The sequence below is a fragment of the Triplophysa rosa genome, linkage group LG10, assembly GCF_024868665.1.
Source record: "Triplophysa rosa linkage group LG10, Trosa_1v2, whole genome shotgun sequence".
NCBI classification, from domain to species: domain Eukaryota; kingdom Metazoa; phylum Chordata; class Actinopteri; order Cypriniformes; family Nemacheilidae; genus Triplophysa; species Triplophysa rosa.
Window position 1 is genome coordinate 1,566,871 of NC_079899.1, and position 22,332 is coordinate 1,589,202.

The window sequence follows — 22,332 nt, forward strand, 5'->3', positions numbered from 1 at the left end:
AGCTGATTCTAAATAAAGAAGGCTAAATAAATAAATGTAAGTGTGTGACGTTAGTACCCATTTACTTGACCTTCCTCAAAGCACTGACACAACACAGATGCATTATGGGATGATAGAGGCATTACAGCATTAAAACGTCTTATACCTTTTAAAGTGTAGGCCTACTGTATGATACAATATTGAGGTGAATTCTATAAGTGTAACTTGATTTTAGAAAAAAGGATTGAAATAGCAGTGTTCACAGATATGTGATGTCACCTGTCAATGTTTGGCTTTGTCTGTGTCCTACTGTAGCTGTTTAATAGAAGGTGTCTTTAGTGGACAAAGAAGATAAATGTCCCAACACAGTGAAACTGAAAGTGTTCCTAGATGTTCTGCATCACAGACAAGAATGTAAAAAGTACAGTGCAAAGAAAAACATATTGTGTGTAGTACAGTAAAAGAATGGAATATAAATACATTTAGTTTCATGTGAGTGTAAGGGAAAGCCAGCAAATGTTATCTCTAAAATCAGATTTAACCGATAATAGTAACTATTGTATTTGATTTTATATTTGTAATATATACTGTATCTATATATTTTTATATTAGTATTTTTATTTTATTAAACATTATTGAAAATAACTAGCCATTGTAACACGCACTGAGTTACTTGCGTCACTTATATGTAAATTTTCTCGCCGCTGATTGGTTCACTTTCGGTGCGAGATCTCTAATCCAGTGCATCGCGTAAATTACCATGGCGATGAACACCGATTAAAGATGAGTTACTTTCATGGTACCTAAAACCCAGGGTTGGCGCAAACTAATCCTAAATTTACCTTGCTAGCCACCTAAACCGGCTTCATGGTACAGGCCCGGATTCTAATCCAGTTCACGCTGAAAACGCTCTTACCCTTTTCTATCACATTACAGATCATGAAGGCATTTGTTTCAATAAAATTGATTTAAGACTTCAAATTATTTTTTATTCATAAAGTTTAGGTTTAGGATAAGGTTGGGGTGTAGGGCTTTAATATCTCAATAAGTTGCCATCATTTTAATAGTTTTTTATAATTATAATGATTTACACTGTTATTAAATTTATATTTACATTTAGTCATTTAGCAGACGCTTTTATCCAAAGCGACTTACAAAGAGTTTAAGGAGCAATAAGCGATATGTCATACAGGAGCAATAATGCAATAGGTGCTAATACAAAGTCACTAGTTTCAACAAAAGCCAGAACAATACCTGTTGAGAGAAAGAGAGATGGTTAGTGTTATTATTGCATAATGTTTCATATTTTCGGTTAGTGTAAAAAGCATTGCTGCCTTGGGCGAGTGAAAAGATGTTAAATTATTGCATAAATGGGGACAGCGCCATCTATGTGCATGATGTGATTTAGCGTGTGGAGTCGGGACCGCCCACTGTGGGTGATACTGTAAAATTTGGTATCGATCGGACAGCAAGTAAATGCAGGGCCAGTATTGCCAATATCGATGCCGATACCAATACTTTTACATTTTAGAAGCATTCACTTGAACTTACACTTAATTCCTGTAGATGAAATGTCATGATTTATCAGATGAATGCATCATTAATATGCTAAATCTGAATACATTTTCATGACCACTAAAATATTTTGTGATTTGTGTTCTTAATGTACCTGTAGGCTAATTAATCATGTAGATGTTAAAACACGGGACATAATTTAAACCAAATAAATATATTTATTTATTACTGTAATAGTATTTGCAAACATGAACTTTGCACCAAATTATTACTGGAAAATAGTAACAATAACAGATTAACAGAACAGAAAAACGATATTTAACAAAACAATTTCTCCCTATCCCAGTACTACTACTTCTCTAGCTTTAAAAAAAAACAAAGTGCACAAAATTAAATAATTAATATGTAGAAATGGTTTATTCCCTTACTGAATCCGTGAAACCCTATTTACACACACTGTCTCCATTGTGCAGACTGCCCAGGCAACACCGTCACACGGGCTATTTGTACTCAGTGTAAATAAACACTCCGTAAATGAAAATGTTTTATCAAAAATAAATATAATACATTTTATAAATGTGTCTATTCACTAATATCCATTGAAAACATTAATAGCGTTGCTGTTTTTGTTTTGTTACAATGACAACACAAGTCATGACGTCACGGCGTTAGTGAACGTCAAGTGTCACGAGCGGTCTTGTCCAAATGGCAAAAACGAACATTAATGTCGTCATGCAGGACTTCAGCAGCGTCAACCCAGAAAGAAAGAAAGGACACTTTCGGAGTTTTGCATGCAGGCCAGCAGTAATGTAAGACAGTTATTTCTTTATTTGAGATTGTGACTGATAGGTGTACAGGCAGAATGTGTAATGATAATGTTGATTTATGTGTTGTCGCCGTGCAGCGTGCAGTTGTGTTTAATCACGTGACTGATTTGCGCATGGTTTATTATAGGTTGATGTTTGGGTGGTTAAGATGCTGCTGCGCAGCTTGTTGTTTCATACAACAGATTGTGCGTTGGCTATAGACATACAGTACATATAACATGCGTTTATGTGTTTGTTTTATGCTGTATCCTATAATCACACTGGCATCCTTCTTCTCGGCAGCAACTCATTTTTGCCTCCGTTATTTATTAACATTAAACTAAGATGCTCGCCCATGGCACAGTCATAACTTCTGCCCTAGCAAAAATAAAAAATCACAGCACCCCCTGCTCAAAATACGTTCTCTATGTACTTCACCCAAAAATGAAAATTCTGTCATCATTTTCGAGTTGTTCCAAATCTGCATAAATTACTTTGTTCTGATGAACACATGTAACCGGTGTAGTTCTGCGTTGTGTTTTTTTCCTTTTATGGTGTAGTAACCACTCGGACATCAGATAACGTTTCGACTCTTCATTTAATCACTCTGATGGAAAATAATAAAACAGTCTTACATATGTCCTGCCCCTTTGTCCCTCTGTTAACAGAAAAGATGTATAACATTTAGCCCACGTGCTCCACATGCACCGGTTAAACAACCGACATGTTAAACTAAATGAAAGTATACCAAAACCCTGATAAAATACACACGAGACAATATCCCCAATATAACCAAAACCGAGCATAAAAGAATGACTTTTAAACAAATACAACAAATTAGTCGGAGCTCAACAGGAACCTACCTCTCCCATGCACAGCCAGTGTGAAAAGGGAAGAGCAGGTGAACAGACAGGAAGTTACGCAAAACACCGTTCACAGAATATTTAAAGGGTAAGGCGCACACAGACAGAATATCAGGTAAACAAATACACTTTGTGTAATTCTAATACATGAAATAAACAAGTTACATTCAGTACCTGTTACACTCACCCCCCAGAATTACACAAAATTATGAAACATTAGAAAAACCTTACACTTGTCAAAAACATGGTCCCCACTCTAAACAAACCGTGAGAACAACAGCAACAAAAGCTACCCAACAAAGGGATAAAAATGTAATGAAATTGGCCAAATACCACTACATTTCACAGATACCAAAGGTGCCCATTACACCTTGTACACATTGACCATATATACACGTTATGCAATTTAAACATTGGAAAAGGATAGAAAATGAATAAAATAAATAAAACCCACATAATGTCCACAAATTACATGGACTCACATGACGGTTTCAAATTTACTGAAAACACAGGTTATACATTCAAACATGAATCACCGTAGACCCAGAATCTAAACCTAATATGCTCTCGAGTTGAACCATAGATTCAATTAATCTATGTACAGGTCTAATAACTCTCCCAAATCTGGTAGAGTAACGATCTGCTGCATTTAGATCAGCTACGGGACCTTGTGTAACCACCACACTGTCAGGAACTGGATATTGGGGAAAAGGGTTAGCACTAGCCACCATATAGTCATCAACTACTGGCAAAGCAAGATGTGACCTTGGCTCTGGTTGGTTGGACAACTGAGAATGCACCCATGAACTAGTACGGTCATCACCACAAGTAGCTACACCGGAGATGTTGGACATAGACTCTGCTCGTGAGAGTTCCACAGCCTCATTCTGATCAACATCTGTAGGAGTAACTTCAGCAACGGAGGAACAAGCATCACTTTGGAACTGTGCGACTAAGTCACCAGAGCGTGTTGGATCAGACTGTGGAGGGTCACTGTAGGCAGGTGCATCAGCATTCTCTTGATTTGAATCATTTGTGTCCGAGTCAGGTAAAGGCAGGAAGTTCACTTGCAAAAGGAGATTGGGGTGCACTGTACGCTCATTTCCAGCTTTGTCACAGATCCTATAGATGTGTAAGGACGGCTTCGAGGCAATGACTGTTTATACAACAGGCTCCCATCTGTCAGCAAGTTTCCGTTTACCTCTACATCCTTTGTTCGTCACAAGTACCTGGTCACCAATGGCTAGAGGAAGACCTTTGACTCTCTTGTTATACTGGTCGGACTGGTGTGTTTGCTCTTGAGCAGCATTGACTTGGGCAACTGCCATAGCAGACTGGAGATCACTGATGAGTGATTGAACGTACTGGTCGTAGTCACAAACTGAACTATCCTTCAAAACACTCTGGAACATTAGGTCAACTGGCAACCGCGGTACTCTGCCGAACATTAGGTAGAACGGGGCAAAGCCTGTTGTTTCGTGAGCTGTACAGTTGTACACAAAAGTCATGGTCTGTACCAGCTGTGGCCACTTCTGCTTAGGCCTAGGTGGAAGGGACCTGAGCATATTGCCTAGTGTTCTATTGAATCTTTCCGTACCACCGTTCCCCATCGGGTGGTAAGGTGTAGTTCTGGACTTATCGACGCCAGCTAGTTCGAGAAGCTCAGCAATCAGTTCACTCTCGAATGAAGCTCCCTGGTCCGAATGGATGCGTTGGGGAAATCCATAGACGCAGAAGAAGCCATCCCACAGTTTCTTTGCTACGGTTTTCGCAGTTTGATATTTACATGGAAATGCAAGAGCAAGCTTTGTGAAATGGTCCGTTATAACTAGAACATCCACAGATCTGTTGTGCCGATCCTCAGCAGACCAAATGTCGATGCACACGAGTTCTAGCGGGGCTGTTGTCTTGATACTCTCCAGGGTGGCTCTAGCTGCAGGCTCAGGAGTTTTACTGAAGACACACCTGGGACATTTCTTCACATAATCTCTCACATCACGCTCCATATCGAGCCAGAAAAATCTCTGACGGCCTAAAGACAAAGTGCGTGGCTGTCCTTGATGACCAGCTAGGTCGTGAATGCCAGAAAGTGCTTGACATTTCAAAGACTCCGGTAGGACGAATTGAAATCTCTTGTGCTTTGTGAGCGGGTCCTTAATAACTCTGTACAGAATTCCATCAAGCATTGAAAGTTTATCCCATTGCTTCAGAATTCGTAACACGTACAGCTTCTCATTAGCATGTTCACGTCTTGATGGTCTGCGCTCTCTGCTAACATAATGACAAACTCTGGCAATGACAGGATCTTTGTGCTGATGTTCTCGCAAGTCGGTCAGGGAAAAGGAATGAAACACTTCTTCGTCACCACTGATCAGAGAGTTAAGATGTTCCGCGACTGATGTTGCTCTACAATGCCGTTCCAGCTTCCCACTCATCACAAGAAGACAGTACTGAAGACACGTCATCGGCAGACAATGAAACATTAAAGCTGACGTCAAGGGAATCTGATCTTAGCGACTGAGGGTGACAAGTAAGTCTGAACACTTTTTGCACATTTCCAACCTCAACACCTTGCACTTCTCTTAACAGTGTAGAAAAGGGCTCTGATAGAAGTCGCTGACTGACAGGCTTGACAAACGGATCTCTACTGAGTGCATCCGCGACTACATTGAGTTTTCCAGGAATATATTTGATCTTGAATGAGTACGGGGCTAGTTTTGACACCCAACGCTGCTCTCAAGCATCCAGCTTTGGCTTGGTCAGAATATATGTAAGCGGATTGTTATCCGTCCACACGGTAAACTCATGTCCTTTAAGCCAGTGACTGAATTTGTCACACACTGCCCATTTCAGAGCAAGAAACTCTAATCTGTGTGCGGGATACTTTGTTTGGCTGTGGTTCAATGCTTTGCTAGCAAACACTATAGGTCTAGCCTTGTCTTCACCGTCAGGTATCTGAGATAGAACAGCACCTAGGCCATTTAAGGAAGCGTCAGTACTGAGCAGGAATGGGCGTTCGAAATCAGGATGGGCTAACACCACACTGTCTACCAGGGTTCTTTTTAGCTCTCCAAAGGCTACTTCACAGTCTGGGGTCCAGTCCAGAGGAGTTAACTCTCGAAAAGTACCTGCTCTCTTACGACCACCAGGACCTTTAGCTGAACGTTTCTTACCAGCCGTCAGGTTGAACAGGGGTCTGGCGATACGGGAACAACCAGGAATAAAGGATTGGTAGTACATGACCATACCAAGGAAAGATCTGACTTTCTTTTGCGAAGGTGTAATTCCATCTTCCTTCATTAGATCCCCTTTACAAAAAGTTGAGATAACTTTCACTTTCTTCTCGTCTACTGAAACACCGGTACCATCAATCACATGGCCCAAGAACTTTACAGACTTCTTCAGAAAGTGACACTTTTTAGGAGCTAATTTCAGGTTGCTGGATCTCAGTCTGGTGAACACAGTTTCCAAGCGTCTCAGTGCCTCTTGTTCAGAAGGAGCGAAGACCAACAGGTCATCCAAGTAACAGAGAAGACTGGAAAAGTTAAGGTCACCATCAGCATCATACACATGAAAGAAGCAGGGCTGTTGCACAGACCATGAGGAAGACGGTTATACTCGTACAACCCCATTGGAGTTGTAAAGGCAGTGTAACGTCGGTCAGACACATGAAGAGGGATGTTGTAAAAGCCAGAAGTTAAGTCCATGGTGCTGAAAAAGGCATTGCCTCCCAAAGCTGCAAGACAGTCAGCTTGATGTGGTAAAGGATGGGCATCTTTCACAGTCTTAGCATTAAGCCAGTGGAAATCTGTACACACCCTCAGATTACCGTCTTTCTTCCAGACCATCACTAGAGGCGAAGCGTACTCACTGATAGATTTGCAGATTATGCCTTTCTCTTCCATTTCAGACAACACTTCTCTCAGTTTCTGGTAGTGGGCGGGAGGGATACGACGATAGGGAAGGCGAAAAGGTTGCTCATCATACAGACGGATCCTATGCACGAAATCTTTAGCTTCTCCACAGTCCAATTTATCCTTTGAGAAAACATCCTGGTAAGATGCAACAAGAGCAGCCATTTGTCTCTTCCACATCTCGGAAACGTCACATCCATCAATGTCGATGTCTTTCAAACCATAGCCTTTCAGCAACTGAACAGGATCGGTGAGCGAGGCAGCGTCGAGGGACTCTTATTTAGGAACGTCGGAATGGGTTCTACTCAATCCTTGCATGACAGTGAAATCTTCGACAGCTAAGCAGGAAGAAACGTCAGCTAGTTTGGAGTTACGGCGAAGCGTGACTGAAGTTGAATTAGGGTTAAGGATCTTCATTGGTACCCATCGGTCACCCCACATTGGTGTTGCTACACGCCCGACAAGAATGTTCTTAGGAGCCGAACGCGCAGTGGTAGGCTCTACAATCACAGTACTGCCAAGAGAAACAGGGACATTCGCGGGTAGTTTACCCCAAACGAGGTACTCACGCCTGGGAAGGAGAGTGACTGCTTGGCGGAGTTTAACAGTACCGAGTTGATCAGATTGCTGAGGACCAGACCATCGGGAAATGCAGCTTAGAAGTTCTAGGAATTGCTCACACTCAGGATCGGTATTACTGCAGGAAACAAGCTCCCAGTACTTATCATGAGATTTCATCGTCTGTAGCATGCATTTGATCACGTTGCTTCCGATGATGAACTCGTCTCTCTGTCCAGGCACTACAAGAGTTGGAACAGCAAACTTAAATCCACAGCATTCAATTTCCAAGTCGTATGTACACTTTGGCTGAACTGTAAGGCCACCACAGCCAACAAGGACTACATTACTTGGTACAGTTTGAGGATTTGGAAGAATACCAGCAGCTTGCAACTTGGATTCACTCTCTTCGTTAAGCGTACAGGACATACTACCTGAATCTAACAAACCCTTTAATGTGAAACGGCCGCTAACTGTCACGGGAGCATAAAACAACTCACTAGCCCCACTGACTCTTTGAGACCCCACATATAAAACAGTTTTATCTTCTGGTAATAACTTGCAGCTGTTCACGAAAACACTTTGCACATCTGTCTCTTCGTTGAGGGAAGTTGAATTAAACTCGCCCATGTTACCCCTCGCATCACATGGGCCATTCAGTTTGACTGAACGGTGTCTGAGGGTGTCACCGGGCACGCTGCTTTGGGACAATTACTCTTGAAATGACCAGGACTGAAACAGTGACGACATAGTCTGTGACGTCTACAATGCATGAACGTAGTGTGTTCCTTAGATTTACAGACCCTACAAGCAGAATCTACATTGGTCTTGAAGACTGGAGTTTTGACTGAATGAACATGACTAGGTGAAGTCAAAGAAGCAGTACACAAAGACAGGACTTTATCCATCATGCCAACCATATGTTGAAAACTGGTGTCTGGAGAGAACGGAATGGCATTGGGGTTAAGCTGACTCACAGGAGGCAAAGACTGGACTGACGTACAAGCAGGCTGCTTTGGAGAACTGGACATAGGGTCAGGGCATGCCGTTGTAGTGCATTGGTTCCAAGCTGGCAAAGACATTGTGTGCTGCGACCTCGATGAAGCTCTCTTTAGATCTCTCTGGTAACTGTCTAACCGCTCCTGGACCTCAGCCGCGCTCCACTTCTCAGCTGGTTTAAACTGAAAATACATAGCAAGACGTGGGTCTGGACAATGTGAAACAAACATCATGACAGTTTCTGCGGCGGGATCCTCCACACTCTTATTACGTCTGCGTAAGCACTCATCAGCAACGTCTATAGCCTTGTTAAGACGTATCCAGTAATCCATAGGACTTTCATCCGCTCTCGGGATGGTGCTATAGAAATCAGCCATGGGCATATTAGAGTAAGCCAACTCACTGAAGTTGCGTTTCAGAATGTCGAATACTGCACTTGTAAATTCACTGGCACTCAATTCAGGACGACTACGCAGGGATACTTTGACAATATCTCTCGCTTTACCAGCTAGTCTGCTCAGGATGAGATCAGAAACATCCGTTTGTGTGTCGCGTTGCATTCTGCTTAAGTAACTGCACATCATGTCTTCCCATTCGTGGACTGTAAACGAATCACTCTTATCGCCCCTGAAGAATGGTGGAGGTGCTGAATCTTGCTGAACTATCACCTTCAGACTAGATGAATCAATACACTCACCGGAGTGCTGAGACTGGCGAGGATGACTAGGCTGTACTGGGCTGGGTTGGTGCGCAATATTAAGGCTGGCTGAAATACTCTCCCCTATTTTCTGAGCCAAATCTGAAATTATGCTGCCTAAAGCCGCAGTAGAAATTACACGTTCATTATCCAGGCGCGAGATAGGGGTGGAGCTAGCTGCTGGGCCTACAGAAGCACCAATAGCTGAATCAACAGTGCGCATATAGTCTGGACCCACATTAGTTAACGCTCTCCCTCTCCCATAACAACGAGATTTAATTTCAGACACCCCCACATTGTGATAAATTGCAGGCCCACTGCCCCTGCCCATAGAGAACGTTTCTTTAGATTGTTTCATAGGGCTGAAATCGTCATTACTATTATCCTCAAACATGTCTCAAACCCAAAGTGAAAACACATAAAACATGAAAAATGACTACTGTTGAATTTCAACTCAAACTGAAAAACCTCAATTAAACTACGAAATCACACACATACGTTACCCGTAAGATACGGTTAAATTCAAACCAACACGGATAAATATGGCAAGTACAGTTCAAAGAAAATAATACAATTGTTCACACTTTTCGCGACAGGAATAAAATATTGTCTCTTTTTTCAAAGGCAATTATCCACCATTTCACGATCAAAAAGCATCACACGCAATTCAACATGCACTGATCGGATAAAGGATACGATCCTGGATGCCGCTGAAGTAACACGCAGTCCAAATCACACAGTCTCTCTCGGTGACCAAACATCCAAGACGAATAAAAGTGTTCCGGAGAGAAAGCTCGTTGATCAGAAACTCAAACTGTTCACCGTTCCTTTCTGATGAAACAGATAGACCCGTGAAGTCCCGCTAGCATGTAGCATCCACCCTTAAAGGCGGCGAAGAAGGCCTGGGAGGTAAAATGGCGAGTCGTCATGCAACCACGGCGATCTGCGAAGCGCTGATCAGAAGATCCGGAATGGTCACGGCACCACGTGTAACCGGTGTAGTTCTGCGTTGTGTTTTTTTTCTTTTATGGGGTAGTAACCACTCGGACATCAGATAACGTTTCGACTCTTCATTTAATCACTGATGGAAAATAATAAAACAGTCTTACATATGTCCTGCCCTTTTGTCCCTCTCTCCCATGCACAGCCAGTGTGAAAAGGGAAGAGCAGGTGAACAGAAAATAGCATAAAACAAATAACAAATGACAATTGTAACATACCTGATGGAAAATAATAAAACAGTCTTACATATGTCCTGCCCTTTTGTCCCTCTGTTAACAGAAAAGATGTGTAACATTTAGCCCACGTGCTCCACATGCACCGGTTAAACAACCGACATGTTAAATTAAATGAAAGTATACCAAAACCCTGATAAAATACACACGAGACAATATCCCCAATATAACCAAAACCGAGCATAAAAGAATGACTTTTAAACAAATACAACAAATTAGTCGGAGCTCAACAGGAACCTACCTCTCCCATGCACAGCCAGTGTGAAAAGGGAAGAGCAGGTGAACAGACAGGAAGTTACGCAAAACACCGTTCACAGAATATTTAAAGGGAAAGGCGCACACAGACAGAATATCAGGTAAACAAATACACTTTGTGTAATTCTAATACATGAAATAAACAAGTTACATTCAGTACCTGTTACACTCACAGAAATATATTTGGAAGAATGCTTATAACCAGACAGATTTTGCACCCCAGTGACTCCAATAGGACAAATGACTTTATTTTATTTATTTGTTCTGTTGAGCACAAAAGAAGATATTTTGATGAATGTAGGACAGCAAACTGTTCTAGGGCACTTTTGACTACCATTGGAGTAAACGGGGGCAAAATCTGTCTGATTATAAGAATTCTTCCAAATATATTTCTCTGTGTTCATCAGAACAAAGACATTTAGACAAAGACATAGATTTCGAACTTGTTAAAAACTAATAGTAAGCCTAATCCCCACTGTACTCCGTGACAAAGGAGAATGTTCTGTCTGAAAAGACGACTCATTTCAAACCGTTTCCTTTCTTCTCTATTCAACAACAGCAACAACTTCTATTTCCTCAACTTACAATAAAGCGTCAACGCCACTTCCTATTTACCATAACTCTTAAAGTGACCGACGTTCATTCTCTTTACATAACAACCAGATAACTTTCATCAAACATCGGATTATTAGTCATGCACCAGTCTACACATTGATGAGACTGTAAACTGTGTCCCTAGTTGCTGTTTTTTTGTTGTTGCATGGTAACTTTCACACTTTTCATAACTTTCTTTGACCGCAATTAAACTTGGATGTTGTTAGATGCATGTTCAAATAAAGATTGTTTTATGTTCGTCAAGACCCTTACAGCAAATCAAAAGAACAATGAGCAGCTATGAGGTGTTGATTATGGGTGTTTTCCTGTGAGCTAAAGGCAATTTAGGAGAAGAAAGAACAAACGACATGAAAGGTTGTTTTAAATGTATTGCCCATAAAGGACTTTGATTCTAGTACTTAAACACACACAGTCAACATTTCCCATTTTATTCATGCAAATATCAGAATCAGAAAGAGCTTTATTGCCAAGTGTGTTTGCACATACAAGGAATTTATGTTGGTGACAGGAGCATCCAGTACACAGAAACAGCAACAACAGTACACAGAGACCATAACACAATAGAATACAGTACACAATGATTTAAATAAGGGCCTATGGGTATAAAAATTTAGAAATACAATACAATAAACATAAGATAAAGATATAGAGAGTGTAAAGCTATGTATGTATGTAAATATGTACAAGTAAAACATAAGAACAGACTATTGTAGTACAAGGTATGTGCTATATACAGCAGAATGAATTAAATATAATTTACAGAAAAAGTTGCATAAAAGTAGATAGTGTATTATCTGGAGGATATAATTAATATTGTACTTAATTATTATTGCACAGAGTTATTAATTGCACGGTGTGTAACAACATTTAACTGTTCAAGAGGTATAGATGGCCTGAGGGAAGAAGCTGTTTTTGTGTCTGGTTGTTTGGTGCTCAGTGCTCTGCAGCATTGTGAAGAGATGATGGCTTGGATGTGAGAGGTCCAGGGTGATGTTCTGAGCCCTTTTCCTCACTCTGGATGTATACAGCTCTTGGAGGGTGGGCAGGGGAGCACCAACGATCTTCTCAGCAGTCCCAACCGTCCTCTGTAGTCTTCTGATGTCTGACTTTGTGGCTGAGCCAAACCAGACAGTGATGGATGTGCAGAGGACAGACTCTATGACAGCTGAGTAAAACTGTTTTAATAGAGTTTGTGGTAGGTTGAACTTCTTCAGCTGATGTAAGAAGTACAACCTTTGCTGGGCTTTTTTAGCAATGGAGCTAATGTGATTGTCCCACTTCAGGTTCTGAGAGATGGTGGTGCCCAGGAACCTGAATGACTCCACTGCTGCCACGGTGCTGTTCATGATGGTGAGAGGGGGGAGTGCAGGGGGGTTTCTCCTGAAGTCCACAATCCACTGACTAAATATGCATTACAGAATGTTACCAGAATGCACATTCTCTCTGCATGCACAAACACAAGATATTACAAAATAAAATAAATAAACAAACGAAAGCTGTATCTATCTTTTGTTTAAATATAGATTTTGAAGAAACTGCTAGCCCATGTCCTCAGTTCATGTTTTCTATGTTTTTAATATACGTATTTAAACAAATGTGTACACAAAGGTAACAATTTAACAATGATTAGAGCAACAACAATCCAAACCAAAGAAAAAAAAACACTATTATATGTATATAATTATAATACTGTGTTTGGCAATCTGTTCCTTGCTCACCGTCCCTTCACACTGAAGGAAACATATATTTAAACATTTAAATAAGTAATTAATATTTTTCTCAATTAGCTAAATGAATCCAATTTATTAAGCAACATAAATGAGCTATAGTGTTGAGTTATAAGTAATTATATTAAATTGTTATAAATAACAGCCTCTGAAAAATAACCCTACCCATCAACCAAAAAGTTTGGTAGCTGGATTCCAAAAATGGATGGAAAAACTTTCCACTTGCTGTGTGATTTTAAAAAGACTTTTATGGGCAATACATTTAAATTATAACACAAAACAACACCAGAGAACATTGAAAAATCTTTATTTGAACATGCATCTTATGCAGTGTTGGGTAAGTTACTCTGAAAAAGTAATTAATTACTAGTTACTAATTACATATTCAATAGTGTAATTAGATTACTGAACAAATTACTCTCTCCAAAAAGTATTTAATTACTTATTACTATTTACTTTCTATATCCTATATCAACCTTGATTAGTTAAGTGATTCAAGGATAGACATGAAACGGCTCTTTTAATTCATTCAAATAAATGATATAAAACTACAGAAAGTAATATTATTAATTATAAATGTGAGAATTATACATTAAAGCACAGGTTTTAAAGTTAGACTTTGAATTTTGATGTCAATTCCACTATTGCACACATATATTACACACAGTATTTAGTTTAATTACATCATAAGTAACTGAAATTAAATTACACAAAAAATAAGAGTAATCCCTTACTTTACTTTTTCAAGGGGAAAGTAATTAAATTACAGTAACTAATTACTTAGTAACTAGTTACACCCAACACTGATCTTATGACATCTGTTTAATTAAAGTTATGAAAAGTTATGAAAGATACAATGCAAAAAAACAAAAACACTAGGGACACAGTTTACAGCTTGAAAATAAACGACAAAAAACAATGAAGAAGAATAGAAACATGTTTGATGCGTCGCTCTGCATCGTCCACATCAGCTACACATCAGAAACATTGTTATATGGCCATGATAAAGCATTTGGATAAAAGCAAATGTAAAACAATAAACATTTTAGCCTATTATGTAAATAACATGAACAGTTGTACATCTAAATTGGGCATATGACCTATGATGATATGATATGCTGCAGTGCCCTTCATGCGCCACCAGAGGGCACCGGACAATCATTCACACTACATTTCCCATAAGTCATTGCCTGGACTCGTTGTTTAATCACTTCCACCCAGTGCTTAATTTGTAAATTCTAAAAAGATATTTTGATTCACCCATTCCTTGAAAAAGAGTGATTTGGTTCCGGACAATATGATTTTGTTATTCCAAAGCATGCACGTGTGTGGGGAGAAATTATGTTTAAAAGCAATCTTTCAGGAATCTAGAGCCTGTTTATGAAAGTTTGATAGGTAACTTATTACACTTAAAATTACAGGACGATACAAAATTTAAGGCCAACACAAAGTTTAAAGATTAAATTGGGAATCCAAAACCAGGGTAATTCATTATTAGATACACAATTCTTAATCCACTTTATATAGGTTCAACCAACGGAAAAGGTAATACAGTGCAGTCATGCCCTCTAGTGGTTAGATTACACATGACATTAACATCTACTACATCCCCTCCTTCCCCCAGATCACACTAGTTGTCATACATGTCAACCATTTTTATTACAAACTGCCAGTGTCAACTGTTACTATTATTTCTTATTTTCAAAAACCTTTAACTGTATATCTCACATTTATAACACGGTTTTACCTCAAGAACACATCGAACAATTAGCCTGTTCTCTTCACAGTCTTTCAAATTTTCAAGCAGTTCACATTCACATTGTATTTCACATTTGTAAGTATTTCACATTTCTAATTTTTTTATCATCTCCCAACAAAGTCCATCAACAATACCTGACTAGGGACTTCGGGTCGACCACCTCCGTCCCAGTGAGTTCAAGGATGATTCTTGCCCTGTGGCTGGGGAGCTCACTTCTATAAGCATGGTCCTGCAGGTAACTCTGTGTTTTACTGGCTCGTGTGGACCTCCTAGTTTTTTCTTCCACCTGTGGACACTCTGACAAAGTCACCTTGGTGGGCTCTATCTCTTTCTGCTCCACTTTATTGTCTTTGGAAAGTCCAACACTAGCAGAACATTTCAGCTGGTCCTCATCTTGCTTAAGTGTCTCTTCACACACCGGTGGTTTCTCTGGCGATGCAACATGCCTGCTCCTCACCTGATTGATATGATGACGCACCACCTGACCATTTCCGAGTGTGACTGTACACGACACAGGTCCAGTTTGCTTTTGAACTGTCCCAGGAATCCAGGTAGGCCCCAACTGATATTCTTAATGTACACTTTGTCACCTTCCGTCAGATGTCTTTCTTTCTCATGTTGATCGTGATACTGTTTTTGTTTCACCTGTTTTTCTTGAACTTGACTTTTAAAGTCTGGATGTATTAAATCCAAGGTGGACCTCGGTTTCCTTCCACACAATAGCTCAGCAGGCGGTTTCCAGTAGTTGACTGTGATGTCATCCTGTAGCTGAACAATGCTCTGGCAAGCTTTACCTCCATGGAATCTCCTGTGCGCTTTCTCATCAGACTTTTGAACGTTTGCACTGCCCTTTCAGCCAATTCATTGGACACTGCATGATAAGGCGCTATGGTTATGTGTTTGATTCCATTACGGGCCATGAGCTCCTGAAACTCACACTTGTGAAGCTACTGCCGTTGTCGGACACCACAATTTCAGGTATTCCATGTTGGCTAAAACTTTGAATAGTTACTGTAGAGTTAGACTAATTCAATGGGTACGCCTCCATCCATATAGAGAAGGCATCCACCAAAAACATCTTACCCATCCACGGGCCAGCATAGTCAATGTGAATTCTTCTCCAGGGAAGATTGGGTACCTCCCATGGATGCACAAGGGGGAGAATTTCTATTCTCTTGAAATATGGCGCAAGTCTTTACCATTCCTTCTATCTCTGCATCCATCTGAGGCCACCACATGTCGCTTTGTGCCAAACCTTTCAGCCTGGTGATGCCTGGGTGATTGGCGTGTAATTGTTTCAGCAAGGCTGCACGTCCCTGAGGCGGAATTACTACCCTCGCCCCCCACGAAACACAGCCTCCCTGCACAGAGTTCCTCTTCCTTCTTCATGTAAGCTCCAAAAACAGACTTTTTTTGGCCATCCTCTGAGAAACAAATTCCTGCACCCACGCTAAGACGGCATCTTTATCTGTCCACTTCCTCACCTGTTCTGCTTTAACAAGTGGTACATCATTTTCCTCCAGTAGGGGACTCTCTCTTCCTCTGCTGGAGTCTCCACTCCTTTCTCTGTCACAGGCAACCTGCTCAGCCCATCTGCATTTTTATGTTCCTTGCCGGCTTTGTACACAATGGTGTATTCATATCCACACAATGCCACCGCCCATCGTTGAATGCGTGGTGAGGCCATTTGTGGCACCTCCCTCAGTTCATTAAACGAGGAGATCAGTGGTTTGTGATCCGTTACTATGGTGATCTGTCTCCCATAAAGGCATTGGCGAAATTTCTATTTTTTTTGGCCTTTGCATCTTTATATAGATTGGACAGTGGAGAGTGAGACAGGACGTTATGGGATGAGAGAGAGGAAAACAGGAGCGTGGAAAGGACCACGAGCTGAGACTGGAACACGGACCACCTGAAGTGCTTCTGCACAACATGTCGGCGCACAGTCCACTGGACATGACACAAACCCTATTGGGCGGTCTGGTCCGTCCTCCATTCTGTGTGACAACACTGTGACCACCCCATACGGGGGAACCATCACAAGCCAAAATGAGTGGTTTCTTGACATCGTAGTGCACTAATATAGCTGAAGACTTTTTGACTTTTCGAAAGCTTCTTTCTGCTCACAACCCCAGGTCCATTTAGTCTCTTTCCTCAATAGTGCATTTAGTGGTGCTAGCAAGGTAGACAGGCTAGGAAGGAATTTGTGATAATAGTTTAATAGTCCCAAGTAAGCCTTCAACTCACTCACCGATTGACGGTGCTTCTTGTATGGCCTGGACTTTTTCTGCGAATGACTCCACACCTGCACCACTGATCTTGTGACCCTGTAAGATGATCTCTTTCCCCACGAACTCGCACTTGCTCCTCTGAGACTCAATACCTCTTACAAATTCCTAAAATGTTCCTCCTCACTGGCTCCTGTGACTAAAATGGCATCCAGGTAAACTGTGACATGCCGCATGTTTTCCAAGATTCCCTCCATTGTGCAATGGAAAATGCCTGGACTCGATTCGATATTTATGAAAACAACTGTTCATCTCCCTCCAGAACTTGCACTTCAAAGGGATTGGAATTCACCCGAAAATGCGATAATAGCCATATCTGTGATAATAGCAGTTTCTTGCACAGACCAATTGATTCGCTTTATAAGACGCCAGTTTAACGTCAAGGGGCAGCGATTACTTTTGTAATGCATGTAGGCCTATAAGCGTTTTTGACTTTTATTAATTTGACTTTCATTAATTCAACCATCTTCATATACATATCTTCTTGAAAAAATAATGCTACCCACATCTTGGATGTACTGGGGGACTGGGGATTGAGTAAATTAACTGCGGTTTCATTTTTGGGTAAACTAACGCATTAAGGATATATTGTCAGGGTTCCTGTTTAGTGTGTCTTTGTTTCTTCTCTTGTGTAGATGTTTTGTTTCTTTTGAGCACATGGTGGGGTTACAGCCTGCCATGCGTTTTCTTGTGATTGTGGTGAGACCCCGCCCCCTCGTTACCATGTTGTCTCCTCGTTATTGTTTCAGTCCCCTCACCTGTCTGATCAGTGTCTCATCTCTCTCCCCTCCTGTCTCTCATTTGGGTTTTGATTTCTTCCCCTTTATATTCCCTTCTGTTCTACTGTCCTGTGTCAGATCGTTGTATGTTACATGTGTGTTTATAGCAGTCGTTTTCTGATCCATCCTAGTCTTGTCCTAATGATACCTGTAGTTAGTTGGTTTTCCCCTTAGTTCAGGGTTAATCCTCTTTATAGTTCTCAAGATTGGTTTCCCCTTAGTTCCCGTTGGCGTCCCAGATCTCCCTGCTCTCTTCACCCCGGCATCTCTTCACCAACGACCATCTGTTTTGGCAAGAATCAGCCGGCGGGTCGAGGCTTCCCCCCGTTGCACGCACTCCCTTCAAGGGTCAGAATCTCCCGGACTGGGTCTACTTCAGTATCTTCTTCTGGGTCGAGTCCTCTCCCCGCGGACTCACGTGGTTCCTGTGGGCCGTTCTAGTCAGATTCTCCCGAAGTGGTTTCTCTCTCCCTTGGTTCCCGTGGCTGAGACCGGTGTCCCGTGGTGGAGATTATTGTTGAACTTTCAATAAAGCCTTCTATTTATTCCCGCAATTGAGTCTCCGCTGTCTCTGTTCCCGCACAGTCATGACATATATAAGGATGGTTAGTTTTTTTTCTAAATTCTGACACTGCACTGTTCCTACAACCTGACCTAGCGCACCCATCTTCTCACATGTGTAAGTCTTTAAACTTAGGTTGCACGGTTTCCATTCTGTCGTGTCTGTCTCTTTCCATAGCTTTGAGTATTGCTCTTTGCTGATGATTGTAACACCAACACTGTGTCGACTTCAAATTCATTATCCATGCCATTCACTTTTAACCTCTGTGTGATAGGAGCCACTTTAGGTAGATCGTGTGATACACAGTATATTGTGTTCATGTCACTTGTATCTTCTGACTCACTCACTTCCTCTTCTCTAACTAGATGTGACTTCCTTCCTCTCCGCACTGTGTCCTCTGAACGGGTCTTTTTGTCCACTCGGCACCACTTTCTTGGATTTTCGTGCTCTGTTAATGTGTCCTCGCTTTCCACATTTATGACACAGTTCAATTTAAAACTTACATTTGTCGGGCGCATGACTTCCTTTGCATCTATAACACACACAGTCTCTTCTCTGCCCTTTCGTGTCCGTGTCCCTTATGTGTCCCCTTTAATACCGCGTGGTTTATATACATGTTATGACTGATTGGGCTGACATTTATGACACACCCACCAAACAAGACCAAACATATCTCAAACCTCGTTGCACACCGTTTTCAGGAAACATGGCGTTCAATCTGGAAACTGTAGCAAAACGTTGTTGACCGGTTTGAGCCTGAACGTGCACCTGGTAATCCACATGACAAACAGTGAAACATCAAGAACTCACAAAACACAACTGAGACACAAGAGCTACACAGAGGGAAACAAGCTTAACAAGAAACACCTGGGGAACACTAATTAACATGGAAAAACTACAAAGGACTACAAAACATGCCACAAGACAGGAAGTAATATGTACGTCGACAATACACAGAGCAAGACTGGGTTGTCATACACAAAAAACTAGTTATTGATATACAGTAGATTTACATTTAAAGATATATATTTTTCTTAATATTAGCTATTACAATATAATATATAGTACAATCATTACTTGATAGTAAACCTGTTTTGGTAACAGGGTTGACTGGTAGAGCTCAAGGTTATTGTAGTTTACTAAAACTATTGAAATATTTCTGTTAATTGAAATCTAATAACATTTTGGCCTAAATATGGCTTGTAAAACTTTTACATTTATAATTTTCACTTACTTTAGTTAAGGCAGTCAAATTAGTAACCAAACATAAACAATACCTAAACTAAAACTAAAACGAAATTTAATTTTATTATAACAATATAGTAAATAACCAAATAAATAAAATGACAAAAACACATTGCTAAACATATAATAAAAATATTAGTAAATCTGAAAACAAAACTATAGTAACTTTGATAGAGCTAAATGCTAAAACTTGTTGTTTATTTATATTACAAGATTAATTTATCTCACATTTTAGGAGTCGCACAGAAAATGGAACAGCCTTTTGGTCGTTCCACAAACTATGACTTGATGATTTTATAACTATGTGAATTTAAATGTTGGATACGATACAGGAGCGATGAGTTTGCACTGGTCAACATCATAAATGGTATTTTACACAAACCTCCAGGTAATATTTTACTGATACGGCACAGACAGAACATTATTCTCTTTACTGTCTTTTTATCTAATGACAGCACATGCTGACGTTCTACATTAATGACATGAAGATTATGAGTCCAGCTCTGACATGTGAAGGATGTGAGTGTGTTTGAAGATCACGAGCTGTCTGAGGGCGATGCTGGGAAAGGTCCAGATGTTCAGATATGAAGACGTTTAAAAGGTGGAGAGTCACGTTACTACAGAACATCCCACACGATGATCTTCACACTGTTGTCCTGTCTTCTTCTGAGCTCTGCCGTCCACGCGGTAAGACATTTGCTTAAAGCTTAAAATCAATGTGAGAAAATGATTTTAAAATATTGGTAATGAAGAATAACTGATGTGTAGGCACTGGACACCTGGACCAATGGAACCAGCGACCCAAATGAAGAATGTGTTTGTGAGGCGTTCCTGCCCAACACCACGTTCCCAATGGGAGAACTCGTCTCACTGGAGAACACGGTGGTGGAGATCAACCACAAACTGGAGATAGAGATTAACAAGGTTTGTTAGAACCCTCAGAACTCAAATCATATGAGCGTCTAGTGAGATATACGATGAAACTGTAACGGTTCTCGTACAGGTGGAAAGGTATGAAGTTCAGCTACAGGTCTATGTAGAGAAGATAGTAAATCTGACGGCGTTCATCGTGTTGATGGAGACCGATCCAGACTCCTACAGTGAGCTCCAGATAGAGGAGGTGAAGATCAAGATCAAACAGGTGGAGGCTCTCATTGTGGAGCTGCAGGCGTCTATACAAATAACATCTTCTGTGCTTATAAGCATACAACAACAGGTAACACATACTCAACACATCTCTGTCTCTATATGAGCTATGAAGGAGAAACATCTGAGCAATAACGTTTTCCTCTGGTTTATCAAGTCTGTCAATACTGTTGGGTGATCAGATGTTGTTTTGATGAAAACAGATCACCATTATGATCTCGGTGTTGACTCGTCTGGAGATCACATATGACAAAAACCTCGTGTTGGTCACGCGTCGAGAATACATCAAACTTCAGCAGAAACTGGTGGAGTGCGAGAGACGGCACAACGAAATCTTCAATCCAAACATCGGTGAGTTCTGCAGAACGACGTCAACTCTGTTTCACATCTGTATTTGTAACTCATGTGCTTTATTTCAGGAGCCTGCAGTCACGGCGGAATTAAACGAATCAGTAAACCCATCATCAGTCAGCTGAACGCCAATCTGAACGCAGGGTTCAAGTACGGAGGCTGGGGCAAAGACTCCATCCCTCTGCCCGGATCGGAGGAGATGTACTGGTACGCCGGTTCTTCAGATCTTCTGCTCAGCAGAATCTCACTTTACGCCGACTATTATAAACTCATCATGAGACAAGCCCTCGGCACGCACGAGCTTTACGTCGCTAACAGATACGACTATAGAGGCAGCGGAAATAATTACATCGTGCGATCAAACGCTCTTTATTACCAATACAACAATCCCTTCAGAATGGCCAAATACAACCTGACCAGCTCCACCGTCCAGACCAAAGTGGTTCCGGAAGCGACCAACAGATTCTCGTACCATTACTCCTCCAATCAGAACCTGGACTTTGCAGCGGACGAGTCTGGACTGTGGGTGACTTACGCCACAGAAGCTTCCAATGGTAAACTGGTGTTGGGGAAGATCGATGAAGACTCATTTGAGCTCCAGCGGGTTTGGCACACCAGTGTTTTCAAACCATCTGTCGGTAACGCGTTCATGATCTGCGGGGTTCTGTACGCCACTCGATCGGTGGACTCTAAAACTGAAGAGATCTTTTACACCTTTGACACTCGCACCGGACAGGAGAAACATGTTAGTATTCAGTTTGAGAAGTTTCAGGATTTCTATGTTTATCTGGACTACAACCCCACGGATCAGAAACTTTACATGTACAACAACGGTTACTATGTTAACTATCATCTTTGGTTTAACTGAGATGAAGCATTGTAAAAACCTGAGTGTGAATTATGAATCATCGTACATTCAGCTCTTCTAATAAATACAGAGCAGCACAGAATGTTTTCTATTTCTGTTTCTCTAATAAACTCTTCTAAGCATTCTCACATTCTCAAGACTATGTTTTCCTTTAATGTCCATCAACAAGTG

General features: G+C 41.0%; 1 protein-coding gene across 4 annotated transcripts; it reads left to right on the forward strand.

Annotated features, from left to right (window-relative positions):
* The first annotated feature begins 1,008 nt into the window (after window positions 1-1,008).
* olfm4.1 (olfactomedin 4, tandem duplicate 1) lies at window positions 1,009-22,286 on the forward strand. Of its 4 annotated transcripts, none has more exons than XM_057343568.1 (6): window positions 1,009-2,303; window positions 18,211-20,483; window positions 20,565-20,720; window positions 20,800-21,012; window positions 21,146-21,293; window positions 21,362-22,286. In XM_057343568.1, the coding sequence occupies exons 2-6, from the start codon at window positions 20,433-20,435 to the stop codon at window positions 22,159-22,161; spliced, it is 1,368 nt and encodes a 455-aa protein (XP_057199551.1). In that variant the 5' UTR covers window positions 1,009-2,303; window positions 18,211-20,432; the 3' UTR covers window positions 22,162-22,286. The 4 variants fall into 4 exon arrangements, with proteins under 4 accessions (XP_057199551.1, XP_057199553.1, XP_057199554.1 ...); XM_057343570.1 differs by having other exon boundaries at window positions 20,252-20,483; XM_057343571.1 differs by having other exon boundaries at window positions 20,313-20,483.
* The last annotated feature ends 46 nt before the right edge of the window (window positions 22,287-22,332 follow it).

Excerpts from the sequence above, each read along its gene's own strand:
- olfm4.1 (XM_057343568.1), top strand. The coding sequence starts at position 20,433 with ATGATCTTCACACTGTTGTCCTGTCTTCTTCTGAGCTCTGCCGTCCAC. Across the intron at positions 20,484-20,564 it reads TGAGCTCTGCCGTCCACGCG|GCACTGGACACCTGGACCAA; the intron begins GTAAGACATTTG and ends ACTGATGTGTAG. Across the intron at positions 21,294-21,361 it reads AATCTTCAATCCAAACATCG|GAGCCTGCAGTCACGGCGGA; the intron begins GTGAGTTCTGCA and ends GCTTTATTTCAG.